The 16,447-nt window shown below is 39.9% G+C and overlaps 1 protein-coding gene across 6 annotated transcripts in view; it reads left to right on the forward strand.

Annotated features, from left to right (window-relative positions):
* Positions 1-556: 556 nt before the first annotated feature.
* ARHGAP28 (Rho GTPase activating protein 28) overlaps positions 557-16,447 on the forward strand; it is a 218,749-nt gene continuing 202,858 nt past the window's right edge. For 3 of the 6 annotated variants that reach the window (XM_037050324.1, XM_037050325.1, XM_037050326.1), the window contains exon 1: positions 676-915. In XM_037050324.1, the coding sequence (XP_036906219.1) occupies positions 740-915 (176 nt within the window). In that variant the 5' untranslated portion in view covers positions 676-739. Of the gene's footprint in view, positions 916-16,447 lie in introns of all 6 variants that reach the window. The other 3 variants (XM_037050327.1, XM_037050328.1, XM_037050329.1) reach the window with 2 other exon arrangements.

The raw sequence follows: 16,447 nt of genomic DNA on the forward strand, positions 1-16,447 counted from the left end.
AACATACTTTCAGCCCATAATAATTGTTTAATTTTCAGAGCAGCTGAAAGCAGTGACTGTTCCTTTGATTAGGATTGGGAGGAGGAAAGGGATGCGGGAGAGGTCAGAGTCTGCGGGCTGTGGCACTGAGAACGAGGGAGGGACGTTTGCTGCTTGCTGTAAGAGGGAATCACCTGCCAGAAAGGAAATCAAGTTTATTGTAACTAGACTAGGTACACAGCAACGTAATCCGGTTCTTCAGTTTTTGATGTGGATGCTTTAACTGAGGGTGTCACGTTTTCTTCCTTTCTTCCCCGCACCACAGTGGAGACCTGACTCCTCTCCTTCTCAGCCCGGCTCCCAACTCCTGGCTTCTGGCTCTCACTCATCGCTACCAGGCAGGAAATGTTCTTAACCATCGGATAAGCCTCTGGTTGGAAGTGTGTGTGTATTTGGAGGGGGCGGGGTGATCAGCGGAAAAGGAAAAGAAACAAAGCAAGAAAAACTTTACTAGAGCAGCTAATTCGAGCCCCGAAGGATCCAGGCCGGTTTCTAGTTTCCTAGAAACAGGGATCCTACCCCACCATCCAGTCCTCTTCGTCTCCCCCACCCCCTTCGGGGCTCCTGGGCGTGTTTTTCAATCTATGTTAATAGGGCTGCCCCGCAGGCGGGGCGGGCTTTCCCTGACAGCCCGGAGAAAGCCCCTAGGAGCCGGACGGGCCCAGCCTCCCCGCTGGTGACGGGGTCCCGGTGCTGGTCCATGCTGGTCCCCGCCTTTGTTCTCGGGCGGGAGCCGGAACATGCGCGGCTGACGATGGAAGTGGAGGACTCAGGCGGCGTGGTGCTGACCGCCTACCACTCGTACGCTCGCTCCCAGCCGCCCAGCTCCGAACCGCGCTGCGCGCCCGGGGCCGCCGCCAGCCACAGGGGCAGCAGGTACCGAGAGCCGCTCCGAAAGGAGCAGGGGTTTTCTGGGCTTGGGGGTTTCATCTTGCAGCTGGGGTTTCTGCCAGGGCGTGCCACCGCCGTCACTTGATTGTTGTTTCAAGTTTTGGTGGACTGGATGAGTGAGCCTACTGTTCTTTGTGTTGTCTTTGATTGGAAGTGGGAAGTGCACAAAGTCTCACGCGCAAAGGCTCAAGTCCGCGTTTAGCAGAGGTTATTAGCAGCGGAGTTGTGTTCTTAATCCAACTTGGTGAGAGTAGGCATATGCTCCATTTCTGCCAGATTCACCCTTTGAGGTATTGGAGAATTTAAAAAAAAAATCATTTAAAATGAAACACAAGCAAAAAGAGAAAAAACTTAAAATACTTTGTCCTAAATCCTCGAATACTATCCAGAGCTTCTTTAGTTAACTCCATGCCCTCGAGCTAAAACGTACTACATTATCCAAAAAGTAAATCACAGTAGACTTTTAAAAACAATTTTATCTATAGACTTAAAAAAATCTTTCAATTGTAAATACATTGCTCTCATTTTATTATTGCTAATGTTGACTCTATCCTTTATATGCAATTATAACTTACTTACTTTGGGTCATTATGTTCATTTTAGATTTAATAAATCAGGAATCTGTGTTAAATTATTTTATCATTTTCTATCTGTTCGATGCAAGATTGAAGCCAATGAGACTTCTACTCACTAAATCAAAAATATTAGACTCTTAGGAAGTTTCTGTGGGTAGACAAAAATGGTACACTACTGAGAGGGTTTGATATCTGACACATATTTAGGGGAAGTTTTATTTGTTTAAACATGGCTATTTGGCTGTTATGGATCCATTGATGAATGGTATTCTTTACAAGTGGGGAGTTTGAGTAGTGTGCTTTTTGCATATTTATTTTCGATCATTTATTTTTTTCTCATGCTTTTTAGTTACATGATGATGACTATTTGTTTTCTAATTTAATTGACTTGTGAGCTTTCAACAGATTGTGACTTTTATTTCAAGGAATACACGAGAATACACAATGCATTGGCATGAGATCTGTTTTGGACTGGGCTAACAAAGAAAATATTGTTTCTTCCAAAAAGAGCAGGTCGAGAAAAATCTAATTTTTATATAAAGACAGTGAGAAAATAACATTTTTCTTCCAGCTTTAGGATCTGCACACATTATTTCAAAGGCTGCTTGAACATACAAACCTGCCTTTGTCTTTAGTGTGTTTTCTAAATATCGTCATTGACCTGTACTTTCTAAATGTAATCATTCACTATAATGACTCAAATTATGGTGAACTAAATAGATATAAGTAATTAGATAAGAAGCAAGGGGCTGGGTTTGTGCCTTTTTAGATGACCCTGCCATAGCTCTCTCGTCTCTGACTCCCAGCAGCTGTCTAGGAGCAATAGCCAGATTGTGCCGTTTGGGCTATCTGAAACTCTATCTGTTTCCAAAGCAAACTGGAGAAGTTCCATTAACTCAGTATGTGGTCTTGTGGAATGATAATAGAGGAGAGCAGAAGAGCCGTGTGTCATAGCTAGCTAGTGTTTTACCATACAAGTTGCCAATTAGATTTATGTTGCTCTAGGTATGCATTTCGGGTGATTGCCCCATACCCTCTCTATAGGGACCTTTGTACCACTCACCCTCTGATGCAGGGCATAGATGACCACTGTCCCTGCAACTAAATGATTAGAGAATAGCTTGATTTCTTGGTTCCCAGTAACAGCAATCAAAAAGAGGTCCCTGTATTTCATGGAGCCAGAGGACACCATCAATCATGAGTCTGATAACAGAAATAATCAAGCCCAAGTTATTAACCTTTGACTTAGTAACTACTGATCAATACTTCCTTTCAAGCCAAGGAGCAAGACCATATTGTTCTACTTATGAAGAAAGCACTCTCTTTTTCAAGAATACCCTTTCCTTTAGATTGCTCACATATGTGTGACATATTTGTGGTGTAGTGACCAGTATGGCATTAGGAAGCATAGACTATTGTATCTAACTTTCTAAGTATCATGCTCTAGCTCTGGGTAGTATGGCTTCAGTTTAAAGCAAACCATCTCCTCATTTTCCAATTTTCCACTCCATCGGAGTTTATGTGCTTTTGATATTTTTTGGCATATTTCTTTTCACTAAAATATTATCCGTCTCCTCTCTCTCTTTCTCTGTCTCTCTCTCTCACTCTTGCTCTCTTCACTATTCTCTTCTCTTCTGTATTCCAAGTGCCTAGAGCACTGTCTGACACATTGTAGTAGTTCAATAAATAGTTGTGGAATAAATTAATGAATTTCTACCAAAATTATAAAATGGCCAAGATGAAATGGCAGGGCTTTTTAACAGCAGAAGACAACCTTTTTGCACCTACTATGTGCTAACAGCTTATTAGGCATTAGGTATACAAAGAGGAATGAGACATAGTCCCTGCCATGAGAATATGGCTCTTTACTTTCAGACCAATAGTTTTTTTATAAAACAATAGAAATACACAGAACCATTTCAAAATCAAGAGGCTTCAGATATAAATCTGGACTGCTGGCTTCCAAGAAAAAAAAGAGAGGAAAGGAGGGAGGGAAGAAAGGAAGAAAGAAAAGAAGGAAGGAAGGAAGGAAGGATGAAAAGGAGGGAAAGGAATTCAAAGGATGCAGCGGCTTAGGCCTGGGCCACTGCCTGCCAGCACTGGCTGAGGCTGAGTAATGGCCGCTCAGTTGTACATTTCTCCCTGTTAATCTTCAGCACTGGAGCTGGGTGTCCATTGTGATTTCTTCTGGGGCCTGTCCATTTAATTTTATTAAAGTGAGTAGGCAGTAGCCAGTGTGAAGTGTACTTTCCTGTTACTCAGGCTTGGGTTTAGATGGCCAGACCCACACATCACCTACACCATTTACTGCCATGTGGCATTGGGCAGCGTGTTTCAGTTGCTTAGAATAATGTCTGACACCAAGGAAGCATCTGATAGTTGTTAGCTGTGTTATTACTATTACTAATTTTAACCGCCGTTGTTGATGTAAGGAGAAGAATAAAACAGTCTTGGGACCAATCCCCCAAACTTACTCATGCAGGAAATAGACTCAAGAGTACTAAGTGTTTGTTGGGAAGAGGAGAAGAAATTTCTTTTTCCATGAACGTTCTATCCTTTACATTTTTATCCCGTAAAGGAAAATTAGAATGAAGGATTATAGATTCTCAGTTCTGTTAAAACAAACAGTTGGAACTGTCTTTAGAATCATGTGATTTTATAGAAGCTAAGCTTCTACACCCTTATTCAGAATCCATAGGGAAATTGTTGACATGCATACAAAATGACTTCACTTACAACATGAAAAGTAGCTGGGATAAAGCTGGGGATATCCTATGGTTTCAAAGATTTTCTAAGTTATATAGAAATAATATAGATGACATTTTTCAGTGAAGGTATAGTGTTAAATGGCCATGAGTATTTCTTATGTTTATCTCTTTATGCCATAAACTTCCTGAAAGAGGACAAAAATAGAAGAAGAAAAGAAACAACTCTTCCTCCAGAACAAATATAGAAGCTGACCAAGGTTATCCCAGGAATTCTAGTTCTACACCAATGTTAAAACTTTTGTAAAGGGGGTAGTGTTTCCTAATAGTATCATAACTATAATGAGAAAGATTGTATTAAAATGGAAACAATGATGAGTGGAGAATAACTGTTTTGTAGAAAAGACTAAACTTAATGACATATTCATTGGTACTTTCCTAGACTGAGAGTAATTAAAAGATGTTTATGTGCACTTACAGACATCTAACAGGCACACCAAATTCTGGGGCACACTAGTTACCCTTCTTCTAGGGGATTCAGGAGTAATAAGGCAAATCGAAAGCTTGAGAGGGAATAAGATATTTATCAGTCATTCTTTATGCTGTGGTTGAAATCAGAGTTTGGTCTGTGGTTTCCCTTTACAGGGCGTCCCCACCAAGTGTAGGTGCTTCCGTAGGTAGAGCTGGTGGAAAGCCTCTGGCACATGTCCTTTGATCCTGTCATTTGGCTAAACATTTGGCTGGTTGCTTTGCCCGTTTTTGACCTACGCAGTTCTCCCTGATCATTAATCCTTCACGTATCCACAAAAACTTAGAAAGTTTAGGGTGTTACAGAGTCACTTTTATGTAGATGAGGATGACAACTTTTTATTCACTTTTGTTTTGATATAATATTGGACTTAATGGAAAACTTGCAGAAGTAGTACAGTGAGTTCTATGTAAGTTTCCTTCCGCTTCTCGCAGCAGTAGTGTTTTGCATAACTATAGTTCCATTACCAAAACTGAAAAATTAGACGTGGCTGGTGTGGCTCAGTGGGATGAGCGCGGCCTGCAAACTTAAAGGTCGCTGCTTCAGTTCCCAGTCAGGCCACATGCCTGGGTTGTGGGCCAGGTCCCCAGCTGGGGGTCTGTGGGGAGCAGCTGATGGATGTTTCTCTCACACAGCCCTGTTTCTCTTCCTCTCTTTCTCCCTTCCTTCCCCTCTCTCTAAAAAATAAATAAAACCTTAAAAAACCTGAAAAATTAACATTGGTACCATATTATTAATTAAACTACACACTTTATTCCTGGTTTCAGCAGTTTTCCACAGAAATTTGAATTTTTCTGTTGTAGAATTAAATTTTGGATTCCATTGGATTCACGGGTGCCTCCCGAACCTCCTCCAATCTGACAGTCTGACCTTGTTTTTTATGATTTGGGCACTTTTAAAGTACTGATCGGTTGTTTTGAAATAAGTCTCTCAATTTGGATAGGCCTGATATCTTATGATTGAATTGAAGTTATGCATTTGGGGTGAAAATTCTGCAGAATGATTTCAGGCACTTCTCAGTGTATCCCATTGGGGGTATATGGTATTGTTATGTCTCGTTGATGTTGATGTTAGCTCTGATCACCTGGGTAAGATGGTGTCTGTCAGGTTTCCTTATTGTAAAACTATTTTACCCCATGTAATATGTGAAGTCTGTCCAGAAGCTATCCAGCCACGTAATATGAAAAATAGAGACATTTATTGAAGAAGTTACAAGATACAAGAAACACTGTATATAGGACAAGCATGCCTCAGTCCCCTCCAAAGTAGGCACCTTGGAACTTCACACAGGTCTCCCAATTGCCATCAGCTGCCCCATCATATTTTCCCGAATCTTATCAGTGGTCTTCTCTTTTGAAGGTGATTTTAGTTTGGGGAAAAGCCAGAAGTTTCAGGGTGCCAAACAAACCTGGGCTGTAGGGGGGCTGAGTCACCTTAGTGATTTGAAGTTTTGCCAAAAAACTCTGCAGGAGACATGGTGCATGAGCAGATGCTTTGTTGTGATGCAGCTGCCAATCACCAGTTGCACATAGCTGTGGCCTTCTGAATCATCCAAATAGTTTCCATGGAGGAATGTTCAAGCTTAATGCAAACTTTGATGCGTATTTTTTGCTCTACTCATTCAGTCATTTTGAAGGCCACAGAGTACAGTGATGTCTACTACCCCACTGACTAGTACAGTGAAGTCACCATTGTTCCTGCATGGGCATTCCAGTCCACTCTTCTTGGCTGCCAGGTTACATTGATGTTGTGCAAACTGTTCTCTTTACATGTTAATGATTGGACTCTTTCTGAACAGACCTCATATATATATATCATGGGAGAGGTATATATATGACTTTAAAAAGTCAACCAAATACAAAAAGTCATCAATAGTCATTTACCCTTTTGTTTTCTCATGGTTTAAGCACAAACTACAATAAAATGGTTTATATTTTTTCTGGTTAGAGTTCATGAATCTATAAAAATAAATTCTCTGATTTTTAAAATTGCATAATTTTTAGAAGTAAAATTTAATCATAGGAATAAGAAGAAAATAATCATAAACCTGCTAAGTTAAATTCTGCACTTAAAAAGGTAGTTGTTGAATCTCACTTTACTGAAAACTATTACTGAGTCTTTTGTTTTCTTAGAACTATGTTTCTACCTGATGGAAAACATTTTTTCCTTCCAGTGTTCCTAAGATATTACTTGAACATTGTAAATGTATTAGAATGAGAGCAAACACTCTAATTTGTGTATAATCAAATTTTTTCTCATTCCATCCTTAAACCAAACTGTTTCATTTCTGAAGTAATTTCATTTCTTTTTTTTCTCAATCTGTAGTTTCTAGATATCAATTTCATCAAAGAATTAAAGTAAAATGTTATGTAGCAAAGCAAAGGAAGGGGAAAATGTTTCTTGGAAGAACATTTTGGCAATAGTTTATCCACTTAAGCATTAGACTTTGTTTTGCTTTTAAGCCTCTTTGAATGAAAAGTTAGACATATCCTTAAATATAGTACAGAAACAAATCTTTTCTTAATGACTCTTATTATTAAGACAGCATAATTTATGATACTCTAGTAAGTAGGGCACCTATTGAGATGTTAAGTTTGCTTGTCTTAATAATAAATAGCTTATGGTGATGCATTGTTTTATTTCTCATGTAATTTAAATGTTATTTATTGTTGTTTTTTATTTCCCCCCCCTTATTTTCAGGCAGCCCTGAAAGCCTTTGGCAGTACTCTGTTCTTTCTAATGTGGTTATTTTTAACATGCTTTGTAATTCATTTTTGATTAGATAATCAAGCTTGTTAGAACTGTGTAAAGAAAATTTTGTTCAAAGGACTAAAATGGATAATCTAACAAAAGATTTTGATAGCATTTATTTCGGTTTCTTTGAGAGTTTTTTGGGGTTGCCTGTTTTCAGTTTCTTGATGTGCTCTGGTTACTTGAGTTAGTGAGTTTTACGTGATGTATCATCTTCATCGCATGAAGTTTCATGTGTCTACTTCTTTGTGATTATAAGGAGATGTGCATCAAAGCAAAATAATAAAGCTGCTTTATTCTCTAACTGGGAACTAACAAAGCCAGCAGATTGTTTTACTATGTGTTCATCTTCTTAAATATCTGGGGCTTATGATACATTCTCTGAGTATCAAATGTGTTAAATCACTCTTTTTTTTAGAAAAATATTTTATTTATTTATCTTTAGAGAGGAAGGGAAGGAGAGAAGGAGAGAGCCATCAATGTACGGTTGCCTCTCATGTGTCCCCCGCTGGGAACTGGCCTGCAACCCAGGCATGTGCCCTGACTGGGAATCGAACCGCGATCGTGTGGTTCGCAGGCCCACGCCCAGTCCACTGAGCTACACCAGCCAGGGCCTAAATCACTCTTTAAAAAATGAATATTATTGCTAGGACTACCCCTTTGACAGGCAGTAAGTGCCTAGCAACTCCAGAGGTGGGAGAACATATTCTGTGTGACTTGGAGAACCACCTGAAGTGTCTTAAGTTACAGTTAAAAACTAGTTCAAGCTACGCATCCCACCTCTGTTCCCTTGGCTGATGAGGTGATGGCTGCTCCCAGGCACCCAGTAGGAAGGGCAGGGCAAGGGCAGGACGGAGAAAGGGGGACAAAAGGCCGCGTAGTATGTAGTCGTTTTCAAATAGTAAACACTTGAGATTTATTTATACTGTTTAGTAATTCTAAGCTGTGGTACTGATGATCTTTTATGTATATGGGGCGAATCTTTGTATCTTATACATCTGTAATGTATAAGGGAGATAATTTCCTGTTCAGTATTTATTTATGACAATCAATTTAGAAAATACTGGTCAGTGCATTTACTTTTCTACAAAGACCTTTCAAAGGATTTTATTTTTATGGATCAGTAGAGGAATCTGAGTTTTAAAAAGTCCGTACTGGGAAATTCACACAGTGACAAAGTGAACGTGTCCGTGGTTGGGACTAAACCCATGTTTTCATGGCAGGAGGTGAAAAGTAAAACAAAAGAGAATAAACATAGTCAAAGAATAAGAATAAGGACCAAACTTCTGAGACTTCCTTCAGAACAGTTGCCTGGAGAGTTTTCACCTGCCGTAACAGTGTCACTGGGTAGGTAATCCTGCACTGCCCTGGGATGCCAGCGCTTTAAGAGAAAGGCCTTGTTTTATCAGTAGCTTCCTGAACTTGACATGTGTTATTTCACTGAGTCCTTACAACAGTCCCGTGACAGGAAGAAACTGAGGCACAAAGAAGTAGCCCGTGATCACACACTGGGCTAATGACAGAGCCCGGGTTCCCACCCAGTGCTTCAGAAACTGGTGCTTTTTAAACCTGTTATTTAAATCTTGAAATGTTATTTAACATATTATGTATTTAACGTTCCTTCTGCCGGAATTTGGTTGTAGGTTTATTGAGTAGGGACAGTGTTATTGTAGCCCCCATAGCCACCAGCTGTAGCATCCGCCTCATCGTAGGTACTACAGATCCTTCGTTTTGATTGAGTCTTTCCCTCTACTTTGTTTTAAATGAATAAGCATGGAGTAGGTTAAATATGAATATACAAAACTTGAAAAATTTTATCACTTGAAGTAGTGAAAAAACAAGATTTTTTAAATTTCAAAACGATTTTTGCCTTTTATGCAAAATAAAAAATAGTTTTTATTTAGGTAAGAATATTTTAAAATAAACAAAATGTACTACAGAAGTCATTCAACTTGACAAAGAAATTAAACAGGAAATATTCTTATAGCTTTTTTGTTTTTTTCAGAAGTGAGGGAGGTAGTTTTTAGTCTTTAATCCTTAGGTTCATGTTCTTAGTAATTAGCTCTTAGAGTTTTTCATTTTAGTTTTATTAATTGCTTTCTTTAGCTCCTAAGATAGATTTCTGTGGTTAAAAATGTATTTTTCACTTTATTCCTTGAAATATGATTTGTGACATAAGAATTCTTAATGTAAGTTGAGAAAACACTCCATAAGAATTAACGGGGATTTATTCTTTTGTCTCCCAATATTCAAGTCAAGTTTTCACTTTGTCTTGATTTGAAACCAGCCGAGGGACCAAGCCAGGTCCTAAACCATACCTTTGTGAAGATCAATTCTGTTCCAAATCTTGATAAAAAATTTGGGATGAGATAAGACAGGCTGTGGCAGTCCAGACCCATGGGCCACCCTGGTCTCCCCTAAACTTGGGCATAGTGCTTATCCGTCAGTAACCTTGGAGCCGGGGATAATGCTGAACCTAGATTTGGCTTCAAGGCTTTCTTTTTAGAAACAAATCCAGTGCCCGTCCTAGTCCAGACTTGAATCTTCTGGAGAAGTCAGAATCGGAATGGCCTCTAGGCTCTGGGCACTTGTGTTTGTATTTTAAGGTATTCATTTCAATAACCCTTGGTTCCTAGCCCACCAGAACTACAGGGTTGGGCAGTTATTTCAGTTACATATACACAGAGTGGTCTGGGCTTCTCTGCCAACTGCCATGTTTTCAGATGTCTTCTCTAACTATTCTTAACCAGCCAAATTATTGAGTGTGTTATTAATAGGAACTAAGCATCATGAAAAACCAGTCAAGAGTGAGGACTGTAAGGAACAATGTCTGTGGTACAACTGGGAAGCAGAGTATGGAAGTGTCTTGCTGAGAGCCTGAGGAGGAACGCCCAGCCTGTTGAGCCAGGCTCTGAATACCTTCTGCTGACCCCTGGCCACCGGCTCCCATTGCCAGGGGACTGTGGCCCACAACACGGCCCAGGGTGTTTCAGGAGCAGCCAGGCCAATGGCCAATCATCGCGGGCGAAGGGAACACTGGCTTTCTAACTGGGAAGCATGAAGAGCCTAGATCTAGAGAAAAGGTGGTAATGATTGTGAGAATGGCATTTCCTTAGTTTCCTTTCAGACACTTTTGCAACTACCCATGCACGTTATCTCATTGGGTTTAACTTGGAGAGTCTTGAAAACACACTTGCTGCAACTTTTCATTGGCATCTTAAAGAAAAACATTTGCTGACCTCAATAGAGTAAGCAATTAAATGGGGAAAAAAGCTGACTGTAAGTTTCCGCACATTCTGTTTTGAAAACCAGGGGTTGCCTGGCCCCTGTGATTTTTAACATACCACAACTTAACTTCTTTCCCTCCTCATTTATAAAGCTCAGTGATTACAAGGTTGACTTGGCAACTGTGTTTGTGAAATCTGAATTGTGCTTAGTTGCAGAAAGAGCTGCTCTGGAGAACTCCCACCTCTTCCAGTGGCTGAAAGCATGTAATTGGAAAAGCAGGCAGTGCACTGCCCGTTTAAAGCTGTGTCACCCTTTGTGGGGCGATGAGTCAACACCAGCTAAAACAACATGAGTCATTGCTTAGAAGAAGCCCAAGTGAGGCTGGTTTTGATTATTCCAATCCTAAACAAATATGATAGTCCTTTTAACCAGACTATAAAAACGTCCTTACTGTGGGAGTTAAAAAATTAGCACCAATTCTTCTTGGAGTTCATGGGATTTGCTACTCAGGGGACTTTTTTTAAGTGTGTCTTATGAAAGAACTCTCTCCAGTTAACCAAATTTTACCCAGGTTTATTCTCTCTTCTGTCTCGTCTATTCTGCACTCACGCCCTGCACATACTGGATTCAGATCGTTACTATTTTAATCTGGTTTCAGCACCATTTGGTTAACATCTATGAAATAAAAAATGTAATTTTTAGCCCTGGCTGGTGTAGCTCAGTGGATTGAGCACTGGCCTGCAAAGCAAAGGTCACTGGCTCGATTCCCAGTCAGGACATGTGCCTGGGTTGTAGGCCAGGTCCCCATTGTGGGGAGCGTGAGAGGCCACCACACACTGATGTTTCTCTCCCTCACTGTCTCCCTCCCTTCCCCTCTGTCTAAAAATAAAGAAAATATTTAAAAAATGTAATTTTATAATAGTTCGCTCATTCTGTTCCAGGACCCCCTAATCTCTTTATTTGTCTAGAGAATAAACATGGTTTTAAGGAGGACTGTGGCCGGTAGAGAAACAATTTAGAGGGCTAAAGTTGGTCTTCCACAGGAGATGGTAAGGGTCTGGACTAGGGTCCTAAGACTATGGATGAAAGAGAATAATAGATTTTGTTGAAAAAACAGGCAATAAAGTTGGTTTGATTTGGTGATTAAAATTTGGTTTGATTCGGGTCCTGGGACTATGGATGAAAGCGAATAATAGACTTTGTGGAAAAAACAAGCAATAAAGTTGGTTTGATTTGGTGATTAAAGTTTGGTTTGATTCGGGTCCTTGGACTACAGATGAAAGAGAATAATAGATTTTGTGGAAAAAAACAAGCAATAAAGTTGGTTTGATTTGGGCATACTGGAGATTCAGAAAAAATATAACTTGGGTTTCTGTTTTGGAGTGTTATTAATTCAAATTGAGAATTCTGGTGAATGACGGTTTTGTCGATGAAGTCATTGACTCATAGAGAGGTTAAATAACTTTTGCAAAGTTGCAGTCAGTTTAGTTACTGGCAGAGCAAGGATTCAATGAAGTCAGGTAATTCCAGCCTGAATAGAGAAGAGCGATGCTTCTTGGTTCATTAATTTATTTCTTAATTCAGCAGATAGTCTAGTATGGCCTAGATCAGTGGTCACAAATTCAAGGTGCCAGGCAAGGAACATATTGTGTGAAGTCAGCCAGATACAGGACATTGGGAATGAACAACGAGAGACCACAGGCTTCATTTAAAGGAGGTGTCCACTCCTTACTTCTGGTCAGATGTTGTCACGTGGGTCCAGTATTATCAGGTTTCCCAATATTTCAAGAGAAGCTGACTTTTATATGAAATCTTTCAATTTGGGAGAAATGGATAAAACACATTGAATTTTAGACTTGCTATGTTTGAGATAGCTGTGATATCTCCAGCAGTTAGAAATTTGAATGTGCAGTTTCAGGATCATAATCAGGGGGCAAGCATGGATTTAGAGTTCCTCAACCCAAGTGTTATCGATGAGATGCCTGGGGGAAAGGTATGAAGAGAACTAGAGGGCCAGGAACTCCAGCGGTTAAAGAGCTGGCCGAGAGTCAGCAAGGACGAGCTGGAATAGGAGAAAAGGCAGACAGGAGTATCTGCGACGCCAGAGGAGGAAGGTCACGGTTTATCAGCCTGTTCTTGCTATCAGTTGATGTCCTGATTGCCTTGGAGGGAAGAGTTCTCAGACCTCAGTAATAAGAGCTACAACAAGTCCAAATAATAATTTTTAAAAGTCCAAGTGGCCTAGTTTTCTGTATCAGGAATTAGCATTAGAGAATCCTACCTAGCACTTGCCTCCTGTTAATTACTTGAATGGCTCTAATTTAAAGGGTAGAAAGAAGTATTTTACTTTCCCAACGTTAGTGATATTTTATTAGTATCATAATTGTTCCACTTATTCAGGTGTTTTAAATATATATTTAGTTTGCTCTTATGACATTTTGAAGCTTCTGAAATACTTATCAAATTTCACCAGAATCACCAGTAACAAACACTGCGATTTTTGTGGGAAAGTAATACCCACTTAGATTTATAGTGACATAAAAACATTTCACACGTACAAGTTAAAACCTGGTTCAGATATCAAAAATTATTTTTAACTTTGCTCAGATAAAATTTTTCAGTGAATTTAGGAAACCTTCTTTTAAGAATGAGGAAGGCAAAGGAATTTATTTTCCCTGGCTGAGTTTAGAATCAGTTGAAAAGAGGCAGGCAAATGGAATCGAAACAACACCCCTCCTTAGAGATAAGCTGGGTTGGAGAACTCGGCTTGTTGTTTGCGATGGACTTCGTCTCTGGCTACAGACACAGGCCTCCCCACAGACAGGCCTCTCTGGTCCCACAGTAAGGCAGAATGTAGCCCTGGACAGATGAGCCCCGCCCAGTTCTTGCTCCCAAACATTCCAAGCCGATATATCACTCCTTCTGACCTGGGGATAAACAATCCAGATGGGAAGAGTAAAGCAGCTTTTACTGGTGGAGGTCCTTCTACAACAGAGAAGCTTCTGGTCAGGGAAGTGGAGGCCCCTCTGTAATATTCTTTACTGCCTTATCTCCTTTACGGTTCATTCCACAGGGTTGGTCCTATCACCCCACATAGCTAAACCTGGACTCACCCAGGTCATGGGATTTCAGAGCAGTGATTTTCATGCTACCCTGAGAGGCCCCAGAGGTCTGTGGTTAAATAAAACGATTCTGTTTAAATTCATTGAGTGGGAAGTGAGGAAAGGCAATAAGGAAATGGCCAAAAAAGGCATATTTCTGGGATTCAGGAGACCTAGCCAAGGTTGTGACAGTGTTACCAACTGGTTGCTTGGTGGTGGTAAAGTCATTACATTGTTTGGTACTTTTGTTTCTGCATCTGTAAAACCAATTTAGCAAATCCTGCCATTCTACTACCTGGAGGATAAATGAACTAAAAGTGCTTTCATAAAAGCACTTTGAACCAGTATGATGTTATGTAAAAAAAAAAGACAGTTATGATTTGGGACGAAAGTATTATTTCAAAAATCAAAAATAAAATAGGGACACCAGACTGTTTCTCTGAATGTTTACATTTAAAAAGCAGATGTTTTAATGCCTAGCGGAGGTGAATCTAAACCCCAGAGTCCTCCACTCACTACCTGAGTGAACCTGGACAAGTATTAATCTTCCTGAACCCGGAAGAGGAGCAGAATATGCCACCCCAAAAGATGCCCAAAATATGGCATAAAGGTGATTTTGAGGTGAAGGCAGTTGGAAGTCAACAGATGCAGGGAGAGTCCTCAGCCCTCCCCCTATTACCTAAAAGCAGAATATAACTTCCCTTTGAGGTAGGTGCCCCCGCCCTAATCAGGGAGAGAAGAGCGACTCCTATCAGCTAAGATAGAAGCTTACATAAACAGGCCTTACTAAAATAACCCTTAGCTTCCATTCATTTCTCCCACGTATTTTCTCATCATTTCACCACAATTTATCATCCCTTGAAGCCAAAATTCTATCCCTTATTTAAGAAGAATAACTGCCTAAGTATAACTGCCTTTTGGGGTTTCACTTATTTTCTGTAAACTCATATGCATGAAGTATTAGTAAAGATTGTGTGCCTTAAAAAAAGAGAGGGAGACTCCTGGCGGACGAGCACGTTGTGGATGGGGAGATGAGTTTAACTTGTGGAACTGTGAGCTAAGTGTGTATGTTCAGTGGATAGTTGGCCACACACTTAGAAACTGGGGAGGCAGACGAAGGCGGAAAGTTCTAAGCTACTTACTCATTGGGGACTTAAGCCTTTAAGAGATAGTTACAACTGGGACCTGGTGAGATCTGGTAGGAGAGCATAGAGCGTCTATAGAGGCAGCACTGGAACGGGGATTGAAACCTGGAGCAGCAGTGCTGATAGAGAACTCGGAGGACCTCCGACAGAGGCCAGAAGGATAGCAGCTTTCTGGAAGCCAAGGCATTAGATTCAGAATGAGTGGACAAGCACACCAAGAGAAGGTAAATGACCTCTAATGTGAAGACTGAAAATTGTCCACTGGATTTGTAGTGTGGATAGCAATGAAGGTCTTTGCTAGCATGTCTTAAATAGAGTTGTGGAGGTGGAAGCCAGTTTGTTGCAAGTTGAAGAGTGAATGTGAGGTAAGGAAACAGAGGCAGCAGGTAGCTCCTATTATGAAATTTTAGCTTTTGGGAGGGTAAAGAGAGAGAAAAAGCAGACTGAACGGGGTGATCTTAAAACTTACCCAAAAGCTCTAGATCTGGTAAAGTCAGGAAGGAAACCTAGCATTTTAAAAATGCAAGACTTAACACATTTAGTCACCTACTTGAATCCTTTGATAATAACATTCTTGCATGTAGGATAAACTTAGTTCTTAGCCTCATAAGAGTATATGAGCACTGTTAGGACAAAAACATTGTCTATTTGCTTCATTGCTGTATCCTTAACTACCTTCCCCTCCCCCACTAAAGGTCCTGGCACTCGGTAGGCTTAATAAATGGCTGCGGAATAAGCACTGGGGGTTGAAATATGGAAATGTGACCTCCCCTTGGGTTTCGAAGTTACCAAAGAAGTCTTCAAAATCTGAGCATCGCTTCCTTTGTGAAGTCTTCCCTGGCTGCCTCCTATGTCAATCTAAGTTGTTCACTTCATCTTCGTGGATCCTCTACCTCATATGTTTTTCTAGCGTTGCACCTCACTGTTTATTAGAGGTACTATACCTACATACCGTATTTAACCATAACGTGGTTTCAGACCTGTACAGATTTTATGGCATCCTGCTTCTTCTTCTTCTCCTTTAACTTTGCTTATTTAATTGATCACTTGGGTACTGTGCAGTTGGTAAAAATTGTTGTCTAGTGGTAGTGCCTTCAATTACTCCATGTTTGGTTTCTTTATATCAAGCTACCCAAGCCAGGATCATATATCAGTATAATGTTTGTTTTTCAACTTTTCTTTGAATAATATAGACTGTTCAATTAACAGAACTGATATTTATTTTTGAGATGATTGTAAATTGGTAGGCCAATTAATAGAAATGTTGGGTACCATTTAAGAATTCCACATTTTATTTATTTTTGTTCCAGTTTAAAGAAAGTATTCATTAATAATTTCTTTTTTGAAAGATAAATTTTATCATTGAGATAATATATTCTAGATTCAATACTTCTATTAATATTGGTATAAAATTAGAATAAATATTTAATATATTTGAGGAGGTAATATAATTTTAATATAATTTAAAGTTTCTCTATTTAAT

Source organism: Sturnira hondurensis, unplaced genomic scaffold (genome assembly GCF_014824575.4).
Source record: "Sturnira hondurensis isolate 20B ecotype Veracruz unplaced genomic scaffold, ASM1482457v3 Scaffold0006713, whole genome shotgun sequence".
Lineage (NCBI taxonomy): Eukaryota > Metazoa > Chordata > Mammalia > Chiroptera > Phyllostomidae > Sturnira > Sturnira hondurensis.